This window comes from Neopsephotus bourkii, unplaced genomic scaffold (genome assembly GCF_033783945.1).
Source record: "Neopsephotus bourkii isolate Nb327-2 ecotype Australia unplaced genomic scaffold, CSIRO-AGI_Nbou_v1 NB_659, whole genome shotgun sequence".
NCBI lineage: Eukaryota > Metazoa > Chordata > Aves > Psittaciformes > Psittacidae > Neopsephotus > Neopsephotus bourkii.
The window spans coordinates 111,143-137,767 of NW_026901158.1; the positions used below are offsets into that span (position 1 = coordinate 111,143).

The 26,625-nt window shown below is 37.8% G+C and overlaps 1 protein-coding gene across 2 annotated transcripts; it reads right to left on the bottom strand.

Annotated features, from left to right (window-relative positions):
* Window positions 1–658: 658 nt before the first annotated feature.
* On the bottom strand, window positions 659–26,287 carry CCDC180 (coiled-coil domain containing 180). Of its 2 annotated transcripts, XM_061352338.1 has the most exons (36): window positions 26,181–26,287; window positions 25,267–25,349; window positions 24,599–24,708; window positions 24,374–24,502; window positions 24,096–24,206; window positions 23,009–23,104; window positions 22,580–22,743; window positions 22,363–22,482; window positions 21,625–21,704; window positions 20,899–20,987; window positions 20,253–20,372; window positions 19,458–19,631; window positions 18,816–18,931; window positions 17,885–18,011; window positions 17,645–17,684; window positions 17,319–17,548; window positions 16,509–16,726; window positions 15,860–16,035; window positions 14,575–14,755; window positions 13,883–14,029; window positions 13,465–13,609; window positions 13,139–13,255; window positions 12,636–12,734; window positions 12,177–12,290; window positions 11,226–11,425; window positions 10,438–10,499; window positions 9,822–9,954; window positions 8,677–8,751; window positions 7,699–7,765; window positions 7,210–7,360; window positions 6,628–6,788; window positions 5,479–5,616; window positions 4,338–4,449; window positions 3,990–4,095; window positions 2,361–2,499; window positions 659–1,926 (listed from the first exon to the last, which is right to left on the bottom strand). In XM_061352338.1, the coding sequence occupies exons 1-36, from the start codon at window positions 26,285–26,287 to the stop codon at window positions 1,795–1,797; spliced, it is 4,569 nt and encodes a 1,522-aa protein (XP_061208322.1). In that variant the 3' UTR covers window positions 659–1,794. The 2 variants fall into 2 exon arrangements, with proteins under 2 accessions (XP_061208322.1, XP_061208323.1); XM_061352339.1 differs by lacking the exons at window positions 25,267–25,349; window positions 26,181–26,287 and adding an exon at window positions 25,082–25,242.
* Window positions 26,288–26,625: the final 338 nt, after the last annotated feature.

Here is a 26,625-nt window from a genome sequence, read left to right on the forward strand (position 1 = left end):
TATATTGTTAACTTCAAGACCCATGATTATTGCCATTTCAATTTTGTTTGGACTGTCCTCTAATCAGTCCATTCTCATGAAACCTGGTGCCAGACCAAACCAAATACTCCTGCTGACCCCTCACCAGTATTAAGTTAAGCAGGATTACCCCACAAAACTGAAATACTGTGCAGTTCATACATTCCAAAGTATGTTTTGCCTGCTTTGCAAAAACACAGTACTGGTGATGACATTCAGCCTGTGGCCAAATCTAACCCACACATTTTCTCTCCTAGCCAGACCTATTGCATATAAAACCTTGTACTTGACTTTATGGAATTCTACTCAATTTTCAGGCTATATATTTTTCTAAAACTTCAAGCCTCAGTTTGATGCTGTCTCTGTGGTGCTTGCAGTCCCTCCCAGATTTCCAATTTCATAAGCATCTCTCAGAATTTTCCCCCAAAGCATAAGTAAAAACTTAAGACAGAACCACTCTGCAGATGCTCTGCTGGGGAGTCTTGTTTTCTGCACCTGCATCCTCATGCACTTACCACCATGGCATACAGAGACTGACAGCACAGAACTTGGGTAATGGGGAAGGACAGCAGATAATGAACAGACAGAAGAAAGGAGAATAAAAGTTATCCTCAAATTCAATAGTAAAATTAACACAATTAAAAACATACATTGGCATTCTGGTTATTTTAATGTAGTTTCAGCTATTTTAATAAGCATAGTTTACTTCCAGGTATCTGTACAGAGTAAATATCTAATCCCTCAGGAAATGTAATAGACACATTTTGAAATACTGCATCATTAGGAGCACAGCTGATGCATTCCCCCCTTGCTTCATTTTCTGTGTTACAAATCTGGAAGAACACAGGAGCCAGATGCATTCAGAATGTCTCCTTGCATCTAAAGCCATCTCACTGACATTTACCATATTTGTCCTCAACTGATTTACAACTGCGGGGTTCACAACAAATGCAAACAAACACAAAAGAGATGTGGTTGCAGCTAATGACAAAGTCTCAGTAAACACAAAAACCAGGTAAAGCATTTTTAATAGTTACTCAAGCTCCTCAAATATGTTCAGAGAGTTTTCTAAAAGTGAGATGGTTGAAGGTAGCTTTGTTACTCCTAAATAAACTTGCTTGACCTCCTGGAACAAAGCGGTGCTTTATCTTCAAGACCTGCTTTGGGAAGCATTCCAGATTGCAGGTAAATATCTCACTTGTAGACCATTGCATGGAAAATATTCTTCAACTATTTAAAATTTCTAAACCTGTATTTCAGATTTCTAAAACTCAAGCAGTGAGCTGTGTCATTAAGAAGGTGAAGAAAGAGAGGATACTCATGGGAAAGACTTCATCTGTGCTGAAGAAAATGTTTTCTTGCTGGATTCCATTATTAAAGAGGCTGCCTTTCACTATTATAACCTCAGGCTCCCCCATGACACAGACAAATTCAGTCATGCCTGACACTTGAATATGAACTTCAGTATAAATCCACTGCTTGGGCTTCTAGCTTTTTAGATTCTCAAATTACAGCTAGCCCCACAGTGAATTAACTTTACTCTGGTTGAGATATGACTGGGAAGAGGTGCAGAGTCTACATTTGATTTACAACACATTCGTCAGATTTGTTTCTTTCATGAAGCAAGATATAGCTCCTTTTCACCACTGCACTGGTTCAGCGCAACAGGAAAACAGATTCTGATGGACTAAACTTGTAACATCACAGACATTAGTACAAACTTGTCAGTTTACAACCAACAATGACCAGAAGGACATCGGTAAGATTTGATTGATCTCATCTATAGAGTTGTTTTATCTTATGGATGGATCGTTTCCACCAGTCTTCCCAATGCTGAATTGCCCGCAGTTGAGCTGTACTTTCTTCCTTGATCTGGGCAAACTGCTGCTCAAGTTTACATTTGTATTTCTGTATGAACAACAACAAAGGACAAAATTGTACTTATAGTGAAGAAATATAATTTTATTTTACCTAAATCTATGTCCTGATTCACTGCGTCAGAAGACTGCTTTATGCCACTTATTTTCTGCCTTTGGCAGTAGAACTATATGAACAATGAATTATTCACTGCTTTCCTTCTGTGTCCCTTTTAAAGACTTCTGAAACTAAATTATCAGCAATATCAGCAATTATCAGGAATTTTTAAATTGCTGATCTCTTCAATCAAGATCACCAATTTAAATATTCATATATGCAAGATCTTCACCTCACTTCCATTATCCCCTAGGATTATAAAGCAGCCTTCTCTAGAGAACAGAGAGGAATGCATGCATCTCAAACAAAGAACTTGCTCTGGCTCTTGCCCAAACTTCCTAAGTCACAGTCCCTTCCCACAGACTAACCTTATATACAGCATCTCTTGCTTCTACTGCTGCTACATGGCCCAGTGTAGTCTTAGCTGTTGTAACTGATGCAGTTTCCCTGCAAAGAACATAATCTGCATTGTCTGCAAGAGTAGTCATGGGTATTCCTGGCCAAGTCCTTTAAAAACCAAAAGAAGCAAACACTGTATGAGAGAGAACAAGTAAGAAAAGAGAGCAGATTATACTAATTCATGTTACTTGTATTTAAAGTGCAAAAGATTAATTATTTTTTAATCTCCACAAAAGGTTTATCCTAAAAACTACCTTATTTAGTACAAGAACCTTTTCTTTTAGAACTCCAGGGTCTCTGCAAAGTAAATACAATTCATCTGAGTGCAAATACACAGTATGTTCATAGATCTGAAAGTGCTGAATTGATAAATAGTGGCTAGCAGAGTGGTCGGGTTTGGGACCGGTCCTGTTCAACATCTTTGTCAGGGACACGGACAGTGGGATTGAGGTATCTTCAGCAAGTTTGCTGATGACACCAAGCTGTGTGGTTCAGTTGATACACTGGAGGGAAGGGACAGGATCCAGAGGGACCTGGACACTTTTGAGGCGTAGCCCATGCGAACCTCATGAAGTTCAACAAAGCAAAGTGCAAGGTCCTATACCTGGGTCAGGGCAATCACAGACACAGCTACAGGTTGGGCAGAGAGGTGATTCAGAGAAGCCTGAGGAGAAGGACTTGGAGGTGTTGGCTGATGAGAAACTGAACATGAAATGCTTCAGTATGCACTTGAGCCCAGAAAAGACCTGTGTGCTGAACTGCATCAAGATGAGTGTGACCAGCAGGTCGAAGGTGATCCTGCCCTTCTACTCTGCTCTTGTGGTACCCCACTTGCAGCACTGTATGCAGCTTTGGTGTCCTCAACATAAGAAGGACATGGAGCTGTCTGAGCAAGTCCAGAGGAGGCCACAAGGATAATCAGGAGCTGGAGCACCTCCTATATGAAGACAGGCTGAGAACACCGGGGCTCTTCAGCCTGGAGAAGAGAAGCTGTGTGGAGACCTCAGAGCAGCTACCAGTATCTGAAGGGGTCTACAAGGGTGCTGAGGAGGGACTCGTTATCAGGGACTGTAGTGATAGGACAAGAGGTGATGGGTTCAAACTGAAAAAGGGCAGATTTAGATAGATATAAGGAAGAAATTCTTTACTGTGAGAGTGGTGAGGCACTGGCACAGGGTGTGCAAGATGGTTGTGAATCCTCCGTCTCTGGCAGTGTTCAAGGCCAGGTTGGACAGCACTTGGAGCCACCTGGTCTAGTGGGAGGTATCCCAGCCTGTGGCAGGGAATTGGAACTGGATGAGCTTTAAGGTCCCTTCCAAACCAAAACATTCTATGATTCTATGATAGTAATAATATTGAAATTGTATTGCTTTAGAATACAATACATAATTCACTTTTATTTGGATCCATTGCTATTCCTTCTTTCAAATCACTGCCTACCTAAATTGACCTTAACTAGTTAAATGACATCACTAGTTATAAGCAGAGTATTCAGCAGTTTCAACAAGTGCAGAAAAAAAAAATTTGAGGACAGTGTCTGATATGAGTTTAGAGAAGAGAAATTACATAGAACAGCACTTAGCAGCTTCAGATGTTACCTGCTCCCCCGGTCAGTTATCTGTTTAACTTCACAGATTTCTAGAGGAAATCCAGCTTGTTTACAGTGCATTAGAGGGGATGTTTTCTCTCTTGATGTTTCAATTTCTGGGAGATAACAGGAGATATACTCAGCAGCAACAAAACAACAGCAGTAATACCATTGTTTTGAAGTCAATATATGCAGCTAGTTGTCTTCACTTTCAAGAAATAGCTTTGCATGTTTCATCATGCAAATCTACCCATTTAAAGTACTATAGCACATAAAAGCCTCCTCTTCCCAGGGGAAGTCTGTTGCAATCTTTGAGAGGGAAGCAGAAGCCTGATAAAGAAATCTCTTCTTTACTTACTTGGTACTTGTACATCATCAGCAGTGATGCTTTCATCTAATTCCAGAAGCAGCTTTTCAGTGAAGGCAGCTAGTGCAGAAACAAAGTTCTGAGCACACTCAGCAGCACAGTCCTGTTATGACATTGGAGAAAAGTGAGAGCAATTCCTCTGATAATTTGATCTTCTCTTAGTTTATCTCCAAAGGAACTACACAAGCATCCAACCTTAATGTTTTGCAGCAGCTGCAGATAACACACAGAAGGCTCTAAGTTGCATATAGAAGAGTCTAAAAGTGCCTCTCTGCAGTGTTCTTAACACTACCTGATTACCTAAAGTACAAAAAACCTACACAGTTCTGTGTTAGGTGCCCATTAGTTGTATATTTGGGTTAAGAACCTAAACCTGCTAAAAACAGCTGTTTGTAAATGCATCCTTCTGCCCAAAGCAAAGGCCATGCTGGAATTTGGGTACTTGGGGTGCAAATGTTCTGCCAAGGCATTATTCTAAAACAGGGAATGTGTGGTTTTGTGTGTGTTCACAGAGCTAAGAGAAGGAGATATTACTTCAGAATTAAATATATATATATACTCTGCAGACACTATAGCGTTTTAAGTCAGTAGCCTAAACTAAAAGCATTCATGCAAAGAACTGATATTCAGTAATGCTAGAGTATGGAGCAGAAAAAGTGTTTTGATTCCCAAAACTCTCCTGTAAATATCTTCTTATTCCAGTTCTTACTCTTGTGTAGAAAAATGTCAATTATTTGCACTAATGAAACGCATACAGAAGAAAACCTTCCAGACATATGTTGTCTGCAAGTAATATAACTAACCAGAGGACATCACTCTTGCTCCCAATTTAGACATATATCTTTATTCTTACCATTTAGATCTAAGTCATCTTTTCCTCAGTATGTTCAATGAATGATACAAAAGACCAGTTAGTTCCACAATAAAACATGTGCACATGTGCATATGCAATTATGTATATACAGATTTAATGCTTATAAAGCATAACTTTTAAGTTACAAGATATATGAATTGGATTGCCTAAAACTGAAAACATTCTCCAGTTTACTTTTGATGGGAAGGAAAAATGTATTCAAGGTGTATTCTCCTTTCCAAAATCTAAGTTCATGCTGAGCAATGGCTATACAATTACCTGCAGCATCCGCATTTTGAGATGAATACCATCAGATTGCTCTTTTTGCCTTTTTAGTTCCTCTTGACACAAAGCGTCCAGCTGCAGCAAGTTGCCTGGGTGTCCTAGGGAGGGACGTAACTGATTCTTGTGTGCAGCCTTTAAGTAAATACATTAAAAATGCCTTCAGTAAAGATGCACAATTGAGTCATAATAAGGAAGACGTAAACCCACACATTCTGTATAAAGGTATTCAGAAAGACAAAGAAAATGTAGCGTGTTTTGTGGCTAATGCAGTATATACCAAATTGCCTGTCTGCTGCAGAACAGCACGCTTTTGATCTCACATTTGTGTTTGTTTTCAACTAATAATCTCTCCTATCAAGTGGTAAACAGGATGGGTTTATTTTTTTATATTTGTATTTTTTTCTGAATTTAAATCTCAGGATGCAGCTCTGTAACATTTCCTGTGTGATCTTAGAATCATAGAATCATAGAATGGTTAGGGTTGGAAAGGACCTTTAGATCATCTAGTTCCAACCCCCCTGCCAAGAGCAGGGACACCTCACACTAAACCATCTCACCCAAGGCTTCGTCCAACCTGGTCATGAACACTGCCAGGGATGGAGCATTCTCAACCTCCCTTGGCAACCTAGTCCAGTCCCTCACCACCCTAACAGGAAAGAATTTCCTCCTTATATCCAATCTAAACTTCCCCTTCTTCATTATGATTCTATTATCAGGTCTGATATTACTGGACAAATATAGGTCTCTTTTGAAAACTTAATAAATGATATTTCATTACCCATCCATACACCATAGTACTTATACACAAGTGCATCCATGCAGTATGAGCTGTGTAGCGATACCACAATCTCACAGCCCTTAAAGAGTCTACAATTTAAGTGTCAAATGACAGGCAGAGCTGCACAAGATTGTAAAGAACCAGTCCTGTGCTGGAAGCAGTGAGAAAAGAGCCTGAGTTAAGGGAAATCCAAAGCTTCCAGTAGAACTATACAAACTAACTGCAAACACAGAAACCAGATGTGTGGCCAGCTCAGCAGTGAGTCATTAAACAAACAGTGAGATTAATAAAACAATATTTTTATAATTATGATGCACTTAGCATTGCTTCGACTGGAAGCATTACCGGATGTCCATGACACATACCTTCAGGTTCTCCCAGTCTTCCAGCTGATTATTGAAGAGGAGACGAACCTGACCAGTGGAATAGCTGAGCTTCTGCTCATGTTCTTTGAAAAGGCTATCAACCGCCAACAGGGAGACGTAAGAGAGCTCCTTCTCAAACAACTGCAACTGATCCTGAAATTCTTTTTGGAAAAGACAAGATATTTATGTGACACAGAAGTCTTAATTGCACAGAGAAAAAACACTCAGCCAAGTTCCATGTATGCTGCAAGGGTCAGACAGCCTGGAATTTTCTCTGACAGAGATTCTGTCCCTGCCATTCCTTTTTCTAGGTCCAGTGCTTTGAAGAACATGCACTTGTTAAAAGATGTGACCTTGTACAGATCTTTTAACTCAGTCAGGTTCCTTTCTGTCACACCTTTTGTAGCTAATGGTATAGAAAAGAGAATATTGGCCCAATTTCCAGTAAAATCAACTGGACTTTTTCTGCTGAGTATGATGGATTAAGAAAGCTACATAAATCCCAACCACTGCAATTTTCAGTTTTCGTAACTGAAAAAATACATACACAAGGAACTAAAAGTCTTTATTGAATGAATTTACCTATAAGACAGAAGTTGTAGTAATCATCTGTCTGACTTTGGTATGTCAAAAGATTCTGTCTGAGCACTTCTGCACAATGTTCAAATGTCTCTGGCAGACCTTCGGGCACTGTGATTTTTGTGACTTGAGGCTTCCCTATTTGGTAAAATTCCTTCAGGAGGTAAAGATAAACCAGCAAAGTTGTTGATAACACATTCAAACAAGTCACATCTAGGCATAAAATAGAAACAGGGATACATAAGGCTATCAACCACCCTCTTATTTGAGACCAGTTTTCTTCCTCTGATTCTGAAATGCTTAGGTAATGCTTATGAAGAAAACTGTGTTTAGAAATACACTGTGCCAAATATTATTTAAAAATCAAATGCACTGAAAGAAGAAGTTCTGGACAGCCATCCAGACATTGCAAAGAGCCAAATGATTCAGCTGACATCTTAGGGAGAAGACCTATGAAAGCACAAGTGACTGAACACCACTGGGTTTTCTTACCTCAGCAAGGCAGAGCAAGCTGTTGTTACCTCTCCAGAGAATATTCATAATAATCCTCTTAAAAGTACTGAAAACAAATTAAATAAATAATAATAAATAGATAAACCCCACCAAACGTAAAAGACAATCCCTCTGTAAAGTGACCACATAAGCAATATTGACTGTTTTTTTTAATATATTGTTTTGGATTTTTTTAATACAGTTTTCAGAGCATACACAAACAAATGTTCAGAATGCCCCAGAACCTTCATCCCGTCAGTGCAGATCCTCTGGAGAAGCCCCAGAGCTGAGGAGCTATTGGAAACACTTACCAGAGAATACTCCATGTAACAAAGCAGCCATGGGAGCATCCTGTACTGAAACCTCACCTTAGGAGCTTAGCCATTTGGGATAAACCACAAATATCTGAAGATGGGTCTAGCTGTTTACTGGAAGTATTTTGAAGCACAATGTGGAATAAAATTCCCAAGTATTTAAACACCTTAGGCATCAATTTTAATAGTTTTGTGTAGTGCATATGAAAGATCTCAATTCTATGTATAAAAAAATTAAATCTTCTTAGAGGAGAATAGAACCATTTAAAAATCACCTTCTAAACAGTTTGTTCCCTGATTATCCATATGAATGTAATATTGAGCACAAGAATGTAGTGTATAATATTTATTAATCATCTTAGAGATGAAAATAACTGAAAGACAAGACTTTCACATTTTACAGCCCATTCTTTGTAAATGTACAAAATGAGCTCCAATGAGGCTACCCATTCCAGACACTAAATAGAATAAAATGGATGACTATGGATTCACTGTTATTATGCTGCAAAAGGGAACTGTTCTGTAAACACTTCAACTCATAAATATCAATATTAAATACCTCAAAATTCAGTGGTGAACTCTACAGTTCACAATTATAAATAAATATAAGGTAGGGGTTTTTTTTTCAGATCAACTTCTATTTCTGAAAATATACATAACTTACTCAGATTCTGGAGGCTTCTCTTCAAACATCTGGAATTCCTTGTCACTGAGAACTGCTCTGGTGTATTTCTGTATTCTAGGGAGGCAAAACATTAATTTGAAGCTATCCACAAGTATTTTCCTTCTCTGGCTGGTTATTTGAGCAGGTCAGTCATATGATGGACATGAAACTGAAGAAAACTTCAGGAAAATGTAACCCTAAAACTAGTGTTATGTGAAAATAAGTTTTTAATGGGAAAAAAAGGATTCTCTCTTCAGTGGCTTTTCAAACTCTCCTGTTGCTCCATTTCAATATAAAAAGGACATGGAACTGTTTGAATGAGTTCAGAGGAGGCCACAAGGATGATCAGGGGCTGCAGCATCTCCCGTATGAAGATTGGCTGAGAAAGCTGGCACTGTTCGGCCTGGAGAAGAGAAGCTGTTTGGAGACCTCATAGCAGCCTTCCAGTATTTGAAGGGGGTCTACAAGGATGCTGGGGAGGGACTCTTCATTAGGGACCATAGTGACAGGACAAGGGGTAATGGGTTAAAACTTAAAGAAGGGAAGTTTAGGTTAGATATAAGGAAGAAGCTCTTTACTATGAGGGTGGTGAGGCACTGGAACGGGTTGCACAAGGAAGTTCTGAATGCTTCATCCCTGGCAGTGTTCAAGGCCAGGTTAAATGGAGTGTTGGGTGACATGGTTTAGTGTGAGGTGTTCCTGCCCATGATACTGGGGTTGGAACTAGGTGATCTTAAGGTCCTTTCCAACCCTAACTATTCTATGATTCTGTGGTCCTATTCTATTACAGTAGCTCATTTCATTTACTTATGGACTAAGCTGAAGACATACTATTTAAACACCAGACCTGAAAATTAAGCCATATTGATTTAAGAGGGGGTTAGTGTGTATTTCAATAACTTCAAAAAAACAAAACAGCAGGATAAAAAGAAGAATGTTTTCCAGCCAAAACCCAAAAAAAAAGAATGCAGAGTTGATCATGAGGACATAACAGGGAAGAAATCCCAAATGATAAGCACGGATGGAAAGAAGGCAAATACAAATAAGCATTAACAATTTTTCAAAGAATAGGCAGGGGACAATGTTTAGGTGAATTTCTGCATGCAAATATTATAAGTGGAATTTCTCCTTTCTGGGGATCTTACCTTCCTGTTTGTATCAGTTTTCTAGGAGACGTCTTCCTGGTAGTCAGAGCTGCAGAGCTGCAAGAGGCAGATTTCCGAGGATCTTCATTCGATACATTAAAGCAAGAACTCTTCTTTGATGTGGGAAGAATTGCTTTATATTTAACAAGAAAAGGTTAAGAACATTGCATAAATGCCAGCTGAAGATTGTTTTGTTTTATGGTTGTATAGTTTGCATTCTCATTTCTATACCGTTTTGTTACAACATTAAAGGGACAGTGATAAGAACAATAATTTCTGGCAGACAGAACTGAAGTAGCCCAGCAGTGGCAACAGCTATAAAGGTTGTGCGCTGGGGAGTGGGAACATCATAGAGAATATGTGGTAGATGGGAGGAGGCTTAAAACAGTATTAAGGTAGGGAATAAGGAAAATGAGAGGGCTACATTCATAGTCTTGGCTGTGATGGGAACTTAGGAATGTGGAAGAGAGTGAGTGTATCTCTGGAAGTGGCTGGAGGACCCAAGATCAGGACAGTAAAGATATGGAAATGGAAAACTTTGGCAGGGGCCAGTTGGGGTTACCTCAGGAGCCCCTATTTAGATTAATGTAATATAGTAAAAGAAATTCTGACACACCTGCTCCTGATGAAAGTGAGTGATCCTGATTTAGGCCTGAAGACCTTCTGTATGCCTGAATTCTGAAACAAAAAAAGAGCTAATGAGCTACTGAATACCGTATTTTATGTTATATACTAAATTATACATCATATAGAGAACTATGGAAGTTCTCTACCCCCACTATGTGCTAAGTGAAGTTAAATTTCTGAGATAATATTTAGAAGATAGGATTACTTTTAGAGCTGACAGTGTAAATATAAGTACTTTCATGGGACTAACTAATCATTGAGCTAGAATTTCATAATTTCTGCAAGCAAAAATGTATTAACATATTTATTTGCAAACCACGCACTTGTCATACTGTTCATTTCACACTTTGTATGTTCTTTCAAGTATGTAGCATGGAATTATCTCTTAATTAAAAATAAGGCTTTGGAAGACAAAAATTTAATACCTAAAATTCATCACAGTGCTATAAACTAGATGTTACTCATTACTCACAATGGGGTATTTTTGGCTATTAGAAATCTTGCTCTTACAAAGAAAGCAGTCTCAGCTACCAGGAAGTATGTAGTAATATTAAGTAGGAATAATATATTCAATAGTTCTTTATATATAAACATAAACTACAAAATATGAATTCAGGAAAACCTTTATATGCTTCTGGAATACGATTTTTAGAAATACTGTAGGGAAACCCCTTGTAGTGTTATGGTGAGCCTCATGAAGAGAGAAGGTGTATGTAGCAAAGGAAATACAAATAAAGACAGGCACAGAAAAACACCTTTAGGCAAACAAGTACTTACTCAAGTAAATTTTTTATAACACTTATTGCTAAATCATCAACTGCAGGCCTTCCCATTCTGCTTGGATTTAACAAAGGAAATTTGACAGGATCCAGCCCCATCACCATCGCTTTGTCCTCATGTCTGAGATACTCTGTTCGAGTGGCAACAGCAATTGGACCTTGTAATGTAACATCTGTTGCAAGAGGGGTAAAGTCTTCCTGAAATATGAGGAAAAATGAAACCCTGTTGACTGTACTAGGCAGTGAAAACATTACATGTATTTACTGATTACTAAAGCAGATCTTCCAAACACATTGTTTTGCTTCACAGGCTGAAAGAAAGATTTTTTATAGTTCCAGTAGTAAAGTTGTTAGAGCTATTAAATTCTGAGACACAAGTAGTTAAGAGCAGATTCTCACAATTATCATAAGCAGTATTTAAGTATATATCCTTAGAACAATGATCCTTTGTAGACTACAAATTACATACTTTCCAGACAAGGAAGTTAAAACCTAACCAAAGCAGAAAAAGAAACAACAAACCACTTCATAAAAAGACCTCTTCAGGACAATTTTTTTTTTAATTTTTTAATTTATTTAAAGAAACCCATGAAATACATATCTATGAATAGTGCTACATTTTGAAAATAATTGTGAAGAACTTTATATCTTTAGCATTTAGTGAACTCAGTGGCGACTGATTTACTCATCCTCTTAAAGAAGCTGACCTTAGCGAGGTGTCCCTGCCCATGGCAGGGGGGTTGGAACTTGATGATCTTAAGGTCCTTTCCAACCCTAACTATTCTCTGATTCTATGATTCTAATGTTACAAAGTCTTGAACAGCTTGCCATAATGCAGCATCTTCCCTCATTTGAAAATGCAAAGCATGGATTCTGAAAAACCTGTGCAACATACAGATAAAAATTCACTCAATATTAAGTAAAATATAGAATTTAAATTCTATCTTACATTCTCATGCAGGCTCATTGCTTTTACTAGCAAGCAGTCGAGATACTGGCTCCTCTTTTTCAGTTCTTTCAACACTACTTTGGCAAAATCATACAACTCTTCTGAAGTCAAGGCCTGAAACAGACGATATTACAGGTGGTATTTGATAAGCTAGCTGTTTCAGACTTTCCAAATATGCTGATTCTTGCATACAAAATCATATGATTTTCTCACCATTTCATTTACACACACAGAAGCTATGAGATTGTATAGAGGCTGAGGTTTATGTTTGGCAAACAGGAAAACAAAAAAAAGGACCTTCCTGAGCAAACATTCGGTGGTAAAATACACTTTTTGCCCACCCCCAAATGTGTGTAAGCCTACCTCAAAAATATTAGTTATACATTATACAAACATGCACAGTGAATCAAATTAAAACCAAGTCAAATTAAGTACTATTTCATGCCGATTAAAACTTACTTCATTATCTGCAGTAGGATGGGCACAAGCATCCGTCTTCGTATGGAGCTTCTCTAGATAAGAGTTTAATGTCACTGCCTGCAAATTGGAATTCGCTACCTAAAACAGAAGCAGATATTAGTGAAGCAAAATCCCATTCATAGGATTTTCGAGGCTCCACTTTGAGACTAACTGGTAAAAACACTCAAGCACTGGTACTCAGAGAAGCTGAAAACAATGAAGAGAAGCAACACTTCATGTTCTTTACTGCACCACAAAAAATGCCGGTCTATTCAAATGTACATATTCAACATGCTGCAAGATCACGTAGTGTTCCAGCATAGCTACAGCAGCAGTAAAAACGTAGTTTTAAGGTTATAATGACTTAGAAAACAGGTTTTGAATTAATATAAAAAGTCAGTTAATGCTTGTCCACTCTGAATTCAGCCAAAAATGTCTTCAATGTAATATGAGAGAAATTATTATAATTCATTTAAACAAACTTCTGACGTTTCTGTTTATACCTCTGACTTGATTTGCACTTGTAGATTTGTCAAAAATTGTTGGATCTTCTCCATAAAGACTCTACTCATAAAGAGGTAACGAAATTTCATTTCAGATTGCTTGATCAGTTCGGTAGCCTTTAAGAATGTCAGAAACAAGAGACAGAGGTAATTAATTTTCACTTTTTAAAACTTTGATAATAGAACTCAGCATTTCTATTTATATTTTTCCATCACGTAATTGCCATGCATAACAGTCTTACAGTTCTAATCTAGGGGTGGGCTGAGTATAAATCACATCAAATATGCCAATCTAATGTATCATTTGAAAGAAGGAAATGGCACACCTGCTCCAGGCAGCTCGATTCCATTTTCTCCATATCTGTCTTGATTAAACCTTCAAAAGCATCAATATGCTCACTCTCCTCCTGAAGACGCTTGCTGAAGGACTTCACCTCCTCAGGAGAAAAGTTACCTCCCTCCGAATATAATCTGAAAACAACCAGCAAAGTAAAAACAATTGGCCAGGAGTCTTCCTTTTGTCAAAGACTATTTCAGCTAAGTAGCCCTAAAACATAGATATCAACACAAATGTAATGAAAACAGTATAGTATTAGTGGCTTACCAAAATACGTTTGCTTTTTTAAATAACAGACTAGACAAATAACAAAATAAACTTGAATCTTGCTGTCTTGCCTTATGCAACAAACTCAGGTGCCTAGAAGTAGTACCTATTTATAAACAACAGTAATGAAATCTCTATACCTGCAAGTTTTAAGAAAATCCACATTTGAATTTTTTAATTTTCCAAAAGCTTCCTCTAAATAGTTTCGGTAACTCCTCAGGGAAACTTGGATTATTTCCAGATGATTATGTAGCTCTGACTGCAGATTGTTGCTGAAAGAAACTAACCTAATAGCAAACAATATAAGACAGGGAAAACATACAGAATGAGGAACAACACACATTATGATTCAGAGGCTGATGGCTATAGAAACATGAACAAATCTCAGAACTCAAGAGTGATTTAGTATTATGAAAGCAGCCCACTGAATTGTGACTGTTCGGATGGACATGTTGAAGAGATCAGCAAGCAGTTGGTGCTGTTGAAAAGTATCCTTCAAAACCAATTAGTCCATTCATATTACTGTGCAGGTTCAATAAACCAGATAAAATGTATACAGATGAAACATCTTTTCTACTTTAAGACTGCCATGACTTTGAAAGTGCGTGAGAATAGTTGCCATTCATTCAGTTCTGGGTTTAATTTCTTCAGGGAGAGAGAAATGAAAGAAAAACTTTCCTTTTTTTTTTCTTTTGCATTTCATAAAGCAATCTTCGCTGAAGAGTAATAACATGCAAAACAGCCTCAGAGCACAAACCAGCAATGGTGCAGACAGCAATGAGGAGTACTTAACTATGGAAATTCACACCAGCAACACCTGTGGCACACTTACTTCTCAGTCATAGGAGCACTGAGGAAGACAGACTCCATATCACGGAGATGTGATTCTAAGTTTTTGCAGATGTTATCTTGCTGCTCACAAAATCTGAGAAATTCAGCTCTCTCCTTTTCCAGAGCCTCCCCCACCCCTCTGCAGTGGCATTCCAGACGTTCTTTGTGAAGCAACAGTTCCACTGACAAGAAAAGAAATGTTACAATATAGTCATTATTCCATGTTTACTGTAACCATCACAACCATCAGCCAACCTATTAGCAGAAGTAGCTGTGAATAGACTGAGACAGATCTCAGAGTGGCTAAAAGGTACAAATAAAATACACCCAATTCTGTTTCCTCGATTTTACTTATGGCTTTGACATGTATCCCTGGCAGCTCCTAATCCATTCAAATCACAAATGTCTTTGCTCTAAGCCCTCTTTTTTCTTTTAGTTTTGGTCACTCCTTACATTCCATTATCTCTGTTCTCAGTTTTGCAACCAAAGTAAAGGATTTTCTTTTGAATGGAAAATACACCCCTCTATATTTTTGTGGGGAAAAAAACAACAAAACCCCAAACAAAAACCTTTTTGGTCTCCGTTGTGAACTGATGGGCAGGTAAATCAAACCCAATCTCTCTCAAGAAAACTGCCAGAAAGGCAGCTATCCTCTTGGCAGGAAAAAGTGGCATTGACAAATTATTTGCCTGTTCTCCCCAAAACGAAGTTTCCAGTTTAGATGTTCAGGGCCACCAAACCAGTCTTAAATCTTCCCCCCCCCCCCCGAGAAAAACTTGACACTTCTCATACAGAAAAGAGCTGTTGTTAGCGGCCAATCTGCAGCTTGTCGGTGCTGTGCCCGGAGCTGAGCCCTGCCCCCCCCCATGGCAGCAGCCGGGCCCCGGCATTTCGGCTCTCCCAACATTTGCCAATTCTTTTTCTGCAACACTCTGAAAATTATTTTTTGTACATTGCAGATTCTTGCTAAATAACTTCCAGAACGAGGCCTCACATATATTGACAATAGAAACTGAATGTTCATTTCTTACATCTTTTACCATCAAGCTATTGATTAAGACACTGCTGGCTGTTTTCCAAGCACACTATAGCAGCTGAGCCAGCATGAACTATAGGATAGAAACAGCTTTTTTAAATACGAGTAACATACTAGGAATTAGTAGGCACTGAACTGCTTCCTATTGTCCTCTACTACTGAACCAACTGATGCCAAAACAGATCTTGGTCCACTTATGTTCCTCTCTAGAGAAAGACATGGAATGCTCAGAGTAAAAACAAGTGGATACCAGCTCTAACATTGTAGATATTTGTCTCTATGTTCTCCTGCTTCTGCTGGTGCAAGTGAAGATACAGCTGAAGTTCTGAATTCAGCTCCTCTTTCTTAGCAGCCACAAAGGCACAGGAGTTGGACAAGGACTCTGCAAACCATTTCTCCAAGTGTTCAAAAAAGCAGAGGCGAATACTATAATTGAAATAGAAATACTACATTGAGAAACAGTAAGTAGTAAATAAGAATATTAAATATATTAAGAATTTAAATTCTGACTATAGGGAGATGTGTTTTCACTACCATTTGCACAATACTGGTAGAGTTTTTAAGCTAGCTGTATGATACTGAGTACCAAGGATTTTACCTCCATGGTTCTGCAGGGAATTTGGGCAAACTAATTGCTTTTCTGTAATAAGTTTTCTCACTAAATAATATTCTGTAAAATATGAACGGTCTGTAAAAGGTAAATGCTGATGAGGTAATTTGAGAGTCATGGATGAAAAACAATATACAAATTTTCTCCTATTTTTATCAGTTTAAGAAGAGGAATAACATCAAAATCATTAGATTATTTTTGTATCTTTAATCCAATGTCTCTTCCAAACAGGTGAAATTTGTCTATTACCTAAAGGTAAAGAATGAACAGAAAACTGTTTTCTACTAACCGTTTTTTCAGCTCTACAAACACTGTTTCTTCAACAAGTATGTATTTCAGGTACACAGGAAGTGATTCTTTTGGTTCATATTTTGTAAAACAAGTCTCTGGGATGCCAGTCTTTCCTGCCTCTTCAACTCTAAGAACCGTGTAAGAATTGCCACTAGAAGTGCAAAAAATCTCAGTGGCAATTTCAGAGCTTTCTGCCTTGCTGCTGTTGAACATAACCTAGGAAACAACTGGAAATCATCATCTGTTACCTTTAAAGACACAGAATCAACAGTGAACAAGCTAATGTAAGAATTCTAAGGATATTAAAGATAACATTCTCAATTTGAACAAACTTTGTACAAAGAACAGATGTTTGCAAGTGTCCTAGGTAGAGTCACCAAATTTTTAAAATGATTTTTGTTATGGTGATAAATTCACATCACTAAACACCTGAAAAACTAATACTTAGGTACAAATACAGCTTAAATCAGTCACCCTGGGTTAAGAATACCAAGATGAAAGAAATAAAGATATTTCAAAAAAAAAATCTATGCAAAAGTTTTTTTACAAGGGTAAAAGCAGGGCAAAAGCCCATTGTAAATTGTTTTATACATTCCATTTGCCCATAAAAAGGATCTAAAGCCCTAATACTCCAGAAAGAAACTAAAACAATAAACCAAATCTAATCTACTTTAAGGAATTCAGACTTGCACCATTAAAATAATAATAATAATAAAAATAATAAAGACTTGCTATTCATCACTATTTTGTGCAAAATTTATTGTACCTTCAATTTATACTCTTGTTCATTTACCCGCGTAAAACTTACCGCCTGCTCTGCATGCTCAGTTTCTTTACTTTCATGAGGAATACCCTCCTCATCTTCACTGTTCTCTTTTTTTTCAGTTTCCTGGGCAAAAATCTCCTCATTCTCAACTGTGTGTGTTTCTTTATTTTCCTGTTGACAACTGTATATCTTTTCCTCTCCTTCATTTTCTTGCACACTGCTCTCAGCTTGCTGCTCCACCAGGCATTCAGCTTCTGAAGCCTTAACTAGTTCTTTCCAGTTAAAGAAGAGTTTTACTGGTCACAGTCCAAAGAAACAGATTGAAAACAAGCAAGCAAAATTACCTGTTTGCACCATTGAGATATTACCTTGATCTTGAAGCATGCAGTCTGTCTTTCCTTGCAAGTTCTAGAAGCAAAACAGCAACAAAACCCCACACACAATTTAAAAAAAAAGAATCGTTTAACCCAAACCCACTTCAGTCCTACGGCCAAAAAATGCTTCAGTTTCTATAATCTAAATTTTAAAGCTCATGTAAATTTTCCCCAAAGTGAAAAATTCATACACCAGTAAGATTTTAAACCAGAAGAAGTTTGTTTTCTTTATACCTGTTTGAAGACTTCTTTCACATTAAAATATTGGCTGATGGATATACTATAAGAAATCAATTCCTGAAAAATAGCTTCTGGGTAAGCCATTATTTTATCCATTAGAACTTGGTTGAAGGTCTCATACCTGTCAAATTTAAGGTCACTGTTTAATAGACTTGAGTATGTATAGAAATAAAATGAAATACGACTACAATGTCTAACTTTTCGACCAATCTCATGAAAACTTTAGGCTAAACATTGTACTCTATCATTATTTTCACTCACCTAAAAAGGTACATTACCTTGGGGTTTTAAAATTTTCCCAAAGAATAAAAAGAGCATTGAACCAACAGCTCTAAACACAGGTGCAGGGGAGGTGTGTGCATGTGAGAGTATCTGCCTTGCAGGTGCGTATCACCCTTCTAATATGTCTCCGATCTAACAGATACAAAACACCTTCTGGGTGTGAAAACATAACTGCTTCCTCTCTGGTTATTTATTTCTCAAACCTTAGGCTAAGATCTTCAGCAAGGAGAGAGGCATATGCTGTTTTGACGTGATTTTTAAAGTGACTTCTAGTCCTCGTTACTTTGAAAGGGATCAAATCTGTGAGCACAGGTGAGGGCACTGACTTCCTTTTGATGCATGTGATTAAAGGATCGGAAACACTACTTTTGTCTTCTGAATAAACAATCAGCCCTGTGGCATGGATGACATGTTACCACATAATAATACTGGTCTGGTATATCTTAAAACTTCTATCAGTCTCACTTCTAACATGTGAGTATATTTTGCCCTACTTCATTCAATAAAGAAATTATTTTATTTTACGTTCTTAGATGAAGTAGCAAGCAGTGCCTTTCACACTACAGCATAAACAAGACCTAAGTAACAAAAGCAACATTTAAACGTGCGTTACTTTTTAAGTTTGCACCTACAAAACTCATACCTAGCTCTAATGTCATCTAAAGAAGAAAATGCATTCTCCAAATATTTCTTCAGATTTTCTTCGGAGCTTTCTCTTCTCATTTTATTCAAAATTATATGCAGATTAGTTTCCAGCATCTAGGGCCGCATAAGAAGAAGCCAGTAAAAATGATTTGTAATTACTAAAATGCTTCATCACTATTTAGGATTCAAATAATTTAATTAGGTACAGATATTCTACACCAAGAAGGGAATCTACCTTAGAAAAACTCATATACTCTGAAGATCTTTCATAGATAACGAACAGCTCTGGCATTTCCACCCCAAGTTGCATGTTATACCCATAATTCAAGAATTTGACACACAAACAAGACCCTACAACTTACAAGATCTTACGAGTAATAGAAACTTGTAGCCACTCGATACATAAAATATAATCTTTATCACCTTTGCCATGTCAAGAATAAAATATCACCGTACATTAAGTGTGAATCAAGCAGCAAAAAATTTACCTGACTCAATGAAACTACTCTATAGAAATTCCAGTATTACGTCAAAGATAATGTTGTAAATTTTATAGCAGCTATTTTGAATTCCAGAGGGTTCTCTGCATTAAGAAGTCCTCTCTTTACATCAAACTGCATCCTTGGGTTTATGTTTATACCTGAGTTAAGTTATTGTGTTCCCGTCTGCACCCATCTAATTTCTTCTGAAGTTCATCTTCCCGCTGGGACAGTTTGAGCTGATGAACATCCCAGAGACCCATGGCCTCCTGAAAATAGCTGTACAAGTCTTGACAATTCTGCTCATGCTGTTTAGCCAGCTCCTCAAAGTCTCTCTAAAGAAAGACATTAAAGTGAACCAGTTACTACTAAACTGTTGCTGGAAGGTGAAATGAATGAGTAAGGGGACATATGACATGTTAGAAGGCTATCTGGCAGTGTGCTATCAATATTCAACATGGCCACTTCTATTTGGAGAGTTAAAAATAGTCCAAGTAAACCAAGGAAGAATGTGGACTTTTGTTCCAGAAGCTGTGATACTAAAACTCCTATTTATTATTCTGGTACTGTAAAGCACGGAATCACCAAGTTCAGCACATGTCCTGAAGTATTGGGCTACCTGTCATTTTAGGAACAACTGCCCAGGCATTTTCATGTATGGAATCATAAAAGATAGGATTGAAAGAAATTTGGGATATCACTTATACCTATTCCCTGCCTCCAGGCAGGATGTGCTATAGCTAATTAATCTGTGATAACCTGTTATAAATATATACCAAACAATTAGGAACTCTTCTCCTTGAATCATACCAAACTGGTTTTATTTGTGGGGCAGGTGTTGAGTCACATTCTAGACCTCTGTCTGATATGACAGCAGCAGCTTAAGATGCATGTAGCATTTCAGGCAGTAGCGCAGGAAGAACAGAGAGTGAGAAAACCAAATGCAACAAGCATACATCCATATGCTCCAGCTCTTCTTCAAAGCGATTTTCTAGTTTCTCAGTCAACTGAAGAAAGTCACAATTCACAGTTTCTTCAGCCTCTTTTGTGCAAATGTTTAGATTCAACAACTTATTCTAAAGAAAAAGAATGCTAAGTTATTGACATATGCATAATGTAACAAATACTGTGTGACTTTTAGAGAGCACAGCTAAACTTGGTGTTTCTTCTTTTCTTGTGAATAAAGATTCAGCACACACCCCATTCCACACCCCCCACTCCCCACCCCCCAAATCTCATATTCTGTTAGTAAACAGTACAATTCCATTTGGACCCAAAGGTAGAAGCTAAGGCAGAGAGTTGGAATTTCTTTCCCAAGAAAAGAGAGATTTTCCCAATGATTGAGGGTTGTGACCCTGGGTCCTCCACCTAAAAGTGGCACAGCACTCCTTTCACTACTGGCATTTTTTACTGCTTTTACACATCTCAAGTACAAATACCATATGATACTGTGAAACAAAATGGACAAAAACTTTTCTAACATAAGACAGGTTAAAAACTTGTTATCTCAAGTTGGGTGGATACTCAAACATGTATTCATGTAACAACCCGCTGTACGCTGTTACTAGCAACCTTCCAAGAACTTGCAAAGCTGATACTAACCTTATGTAGCTGCATGGCTGCCAAACATGTCTGCTGGACTCTCTCATACTGGATGCGTATTTTCCCCATACACTGCACATTGTACGTATCTTAAGGACACGTAAGAACAGAGAAGAACAGTGTAAAGATTTCTGTATTTCACAATGCAGTGTGAAATGAGGGCCTCTGCTGAGTCTCAGCACTGGTAACATCCCAGTAGTGTTTTCACACTTACGTAATACTATCAACCAATAAGGTGTTTTAATACAAATCTTTTAATTATTATGTTTAAAGGCAGTGAGTTATTTACAATCACTAGCAACTTCTTTGTTGCTATAGAGGCTACAAATATTAAGACAGGATGTGTTCAGGAGAACGTAGACACACGGAAGGCACACTAAAGGACTTGGAGGAAGGAAGCATTCCAAATACTTCCCCTCTAATTCTCCAAGAGGAGTATTTTTGTATTACTGAGAACTGATCTGCATTAAGATTAATCTTCTATTTCCCCCACATTAATTCTAACCAAGTCAGTTCCTGCTGGGTCTCACCATGAAAAAATATGCTGGCAAAAGGGACGTGAGGCAATGGACAGTTTATTTGGGTACTATTGCCAGCTCAAAGCAACTTAGAAGATATATGGAAACCCATGGAACAAACATAGCAAATACTTCAAAGCAACTGTCTGACTCAGTGTTGCCTGGAATTGCTTGAATTACAGACTGTTTTTATGATTTTCCAACTTACCTATACTTTTGTTTAAATTCACCAAACATCTGTACCACTCACTTATCTCAGCTTTTGTGTGTGTTGGAGGCAACAAATCACTATTGAAATATGAAACAAGAGTTAGATATCTTAAAAGAGAATCTGGTTGGCTCTTAAGGGATACAATTATGGTATTATATGGGATATCTTAAGGGACACAATGAAAATAAAATAACTGCTGTTCAACAAGACCACTGTTTACCAACAGGGAACTAACTGTAATCTATCCTGTTGCTAAATACATTGTAAAAGAAAAACTGTAAAATATTTTAATGCATTACACCCAAACCATCTTCTGGTCAGGATGGATATGCAAATGTAGCAGTGTTAGATTTCCGTAAAGACTTCTTTCTTAATTTATTATGTAAATTAAACTTCCTCCCAGCAATAATGCCTTGACAAGATCACCAGTTTATACAATCCACCCATACTTGTCTGCCCCTTTCTAACATGTTTTAAAGGTTAGGAATATTTACTTTCATGTTCCTGCATTTCTAGCCCTCGATCTCCCCCATTTAGTGTAACTGGTGCACTCAAAACCAAGAGTGCTTTTTTTTTCTATTAAACATAGCTTTACAAATGAAGTCCTGGCCCTGCCTTACTGCTACACTGTACAATCACACACTGAAAGAGAGCAAACTGCATTTTGCTATCAAAACCTTCATTAACTCTAGAAAGAATTATATTTTCCTTTGTTCCTGTTCAATTTTGTCATACCCCAGGTGCTGCAAAAACTCCAGTCTCCTTTCACCAAGTAAAATCTGATCTGTTATCATATTTTCCATTTCTTTTTTCACAGATGGGGGATTCTGTATTTCTTCATTTGCCATAAATTCTCTGTAGGATTGAAGAATACACTGAAGTAAGTATCTGTTTGGGACACTAATCACTGTGTCTTATTCATACGTCAAAACATAACTGTAAAATATCTGACCTGAAACTGTGAACTACACAGTTCTTTTGGATGAGCTTCCAGTCCTTGACTCTGTCTTGCCATTTCAATCGATGGAATAATTCCTTCTTCAGCTCTGATTTCATTAGATTACAGAACAGCTTGGCAATTGCCCTCTGGTTAGCCAACAGTGCTCTGTTAATGAGCTGTGCAGTAAAAATTCAAAACAGGAATAAAAGCAGCATAAAATATATATTAAAAAAAAAAGAAAAAAAGAACATGTTCTGTGTAAAATGAGTGGGAAATACAAATGATACAAATCATAAAGAATATCCTTCAAAATAAAAAGCTTTCCTACAGGCAGGGATTGGTAAGTAGAAATAATGAATTTCAGTTGGAAAAGAAGACACTCTGGGAATATTGATTGCTACTTCTCACAAGTAAATCAGCCTCTCAGGATGAAAGATTTACCATGGCCTCATTGTTTATCAGCCTGTAAATATCAGCCGACAAGCAGAAGGAAATGTTTTCCAGTATCACAGTATACTTCCTCAGTACAGCTGTTATCTGTAAAATAAAAAAAGAACAGCAACAAAAAAATCCGTGTAACTCCAACGTCACTTTCCAAAGTTAAGCAATGCTATGAACAAACCATTTTTTCCATTATATTAAAATCAGACAGATTGAGCAGAGAATCTTAAAATACTTAAAATCTTAAATACTTTTTTAAACCACTCATATAAATAGTAACTAAAACATTCCATTTTGTTACTATTCAACCAATTTCTCTTTAATAGCTGTGATGAGTGAGTGTTCTGCAGACAGGCTGCAATTTGACTTTAAAAATTAAACCAACTTCCTTTCAAATACCTGCAGTGAATCCACCAGTGTTTGGTGGATTTAAGCAAACATGATCATCTCTGGTATTTTTTATAACTAATCAAATAGAAAAATTATTGGACCTATTTACAGTGTCTTCATTACAAAGACAGTGTCTTCATTACGAAGACATACCCAGACTGACATGGGTATAACAGCTTTTGTTTGTCTGCAAGGACAAAGCAGCAAGGACTTCCTTATGGACTATTTGTTTGTTTATTTATCCTCACATTTCCTGTGATCTCAAATGACTTACAGGTCAGGCTGAAGCCTGCAGAAGCATAGCATATCTATTACTAATACCCAGCCTGCCCAAGCTCCAACCAGCTTGGGCAGTTCCCAGCAGTGGAGTAGGTGCTTCCCAACAAAATAACCTCAGACCTGCTACAGTTTGACCTAACTAACTGCAGAAAAATAAAAGCATCTCACATGTCCCTTGCATCTTTAATACAGGTAATTGTGAATGAAACAAACACCTTGTAACTGGTAAAGAAGTATTTTCTGATTATGGGGGTACGAGAGAATCTACTGGGGAAAAGACATTAACTGCCTACACAACAGAACCCCTGGCAGATGTCTTTGGCTCCTGTGGAAACAAACTACTCCCTGCACTACACCCAGCACCAGAAGCAAAAAACCATCTTATGTTCAATTAACAGCTATGAAGACCACAGCTCACTTGATCAGCTCGACTTCTTTCAACATTTTTTAGGGATTCATCCATTTCCTTAATCCACTTCCTTCTGGTTAAGGATTCCTGGTGGATGATACTCCACAGTTCTTCCAAACCCTGCAAGAAGGATTTATTTTCACTCTCACTGAAAATGAAATAGCAGAAAAAAAAAAAAAAAAAGGCGGCATTTATATATATCTTAAAACTACAGCAAGGCATAAGAAGCTGTTACGCAGACCAGGTACAAAGAATTGAAGAGGAGACAATGGCATAAGCTGCCTTACTTCAATTGAGAAACCTTCCAGAGTAGTGGCAAACTCAATCTTTTTAAACAGATGTTCAACTTTTCTATCGGATTCCATCAGTTTTGTCAGAAGGAATTTTCCAGGCTCCAAAACAAAGGGCTCCATCTCCTAAAAAGGTAAGGAAGTCAGTGCAATCTTTTCAGCATTAAGCCTTGACTTTAGCAGAGGACTTAAGACTATCTGAATTACAAAACCCAGTCTTACCCTGGCAACGCAGGCAAGTTCATGATACATTGAGGTTAGTGCTTCATCATGACGGCCTCGCTGGTGTTCTGACAGGCGTTCCAAGATATTACTCCTCATTTCCTCAGGAACTGCCAAGAAGAAATGAGGATGATGTAGCTTGGAACTGTAGCTGCAGAAAATGTAATGCATGTACAATGAATCCCTAAATCTACGCTCTGAGCTCTGTAGTTTCTACATCTGTTACACTGCATGACAGCTTTCCACTAGAAGGAAACCTATGCAAATGTACGTTAAAAATAGCAAAGCATATATTAAAAATTCCTTTGATTTTATTAATTTGTAATTTTCAGAATGATAAAAGCATGGAAACCATGAACTAAGTTCAGGTACTATTGATCAATTGCACCATTCCAGGAGACATTCAAGGCCAGGCTAGATGTGGTTCTAGGCAACCCTGATCCACATGAAGATGTCAGGTCATTTCTGAGTTTGATTTTATACCTTGTTCAGCTGAAATGATTATATGTAGGGTGGTTCCCAAGAAGGCAAATTAAAATATCTGACATTTCCTTCAGTGACATGGCTTAGAGGTGGTTTTGGCAGTCCTGGGGTAATGGTTGGATCTGATGATCTTAAAGGTCTTTTCCAACTTGGATGATTCTATGATTAAAGGAAATATATTTTACCGATAAAATGAGGAAGGGATCTGACTTCCTCAGCTGCATTGAGACTGACACTTCTGCAAGCCTTCTGAAATATTGTAGCTTCTCTGAAACAGAAAGAGAAGAAAGCTTTGATTTGTACTAAATACATAAGAGGAAGGACTTGCAGTGGTATAATATTCAATTTAATTGTCAAAATGTAACATTTAAGTGAACATGAACATAATTCTAATTTAAAAAAATATTATTCAGAGTCAAAGTTCCTTCTTCTGAGATGAACTAAACTGAGGAATTAGCCTACGTTGATCACAAGCTCCAAACTGGTGTGATGACATAAAAGCAATAAATGATAGATTTTATACGTGAAAACTACAAAGACATACATACTATCTCTAAAAGGTATAAAGATTTATGAACTGTTTAGTAAGATTCTAGCGAGAAACGTGTAAGTAGCCTTTATCTGCCCACTGCTCTTCCCATCAGCTGGGGTACTCTGTTTCTCCTAAGAGAAAGTGAGGATAAAGGTGTCATTATTCAGCAGAAGGATTAGGGGGAAAAGGATGGACGCACTGATCTATTTTTTTTGCTTATTACATAATCATTACTTCATCATCATGTAAACCGAGTCGGAAACAGAGTTCAAAAATACATATCAGACCAGGTGTGGTTTGGATTCCTTTGAATAAAAAAGACATACAATTTATTTTTAAAAGAAAAGCCATACAATGTGTGTGCCACTGCAAAATTAGCATATTAATGAGCATTTCAACAGGCATCAGCTCACTATATTCTATTTACATCTGGCAAGGAGACAGTCCATTACAAGTTGTTAGTGCTGTGACCAAGAATTCAGGCATGTCTAAGTCCCAGTGCAAATCTTCGTTTCCATACCTGTAATCATCAACACATAATTGGCGTTTTACACTCCTGTTCTCTACCTGTACAATGGTGGCTCCTGTGTGGACGCATTGTAGGCTGTTCTTTCAGCACTCTGCTGCTGGTAACGCTGTAGCAACTTGGCATCAGTAGGGATTTCTGAATCCATACCAAGGGAGCCTTCCTCTGTTCATAGGAAATCTAGCCCAGTTCTTACTTTATCCAAAGAGCATACTAAGTAACTTCCCTGCCTGGAACGCGGAGCACAACTCCCACCGTTGACACGCAGCCACCGCAGCCAACTTCCAGGCCTGTTTCCAGAAGAAATGAGGTTTAGAAGCTGCGGGACAAAGGGTTTAAAGGCTCTACTCAGGCCGAAACTACATGGCTTCCACTGAAACTGCTGCAGGCGGAGCGTTCCGATGATTTAAAGGTATGCGATGACTCGGTGTCCGAGGGGCCTGGACTGAATGGGAAGGCCCCTTGTGCAGCCAGGGGGCCCGGCCG

Bases quoted from the DNA above. Each gene is read 5' to 3' on its own strand.
- CCDC180 (XM_061352338.1), bottom strand. From the start codon at position 26,287: ATGGATTCAGAAATCCCTACTGATGCCAAGTTGCTACAGCGTTACCAG. The intron at 19,632-20,252 runs GTATGCTTGTTG...GTCTTTCTTTAG, and splicing joins AAGAGCTGGAGCATATGGAT to AGAGACTTTGAGGAGCTGGC. The intron at 1,927-2,360 runs GTTAGTCTGTGG...TTGTTCATACAG, and splicing joins CAAGAGATGCTGTATATAAG to AAATACAAATGTAAACTTGA.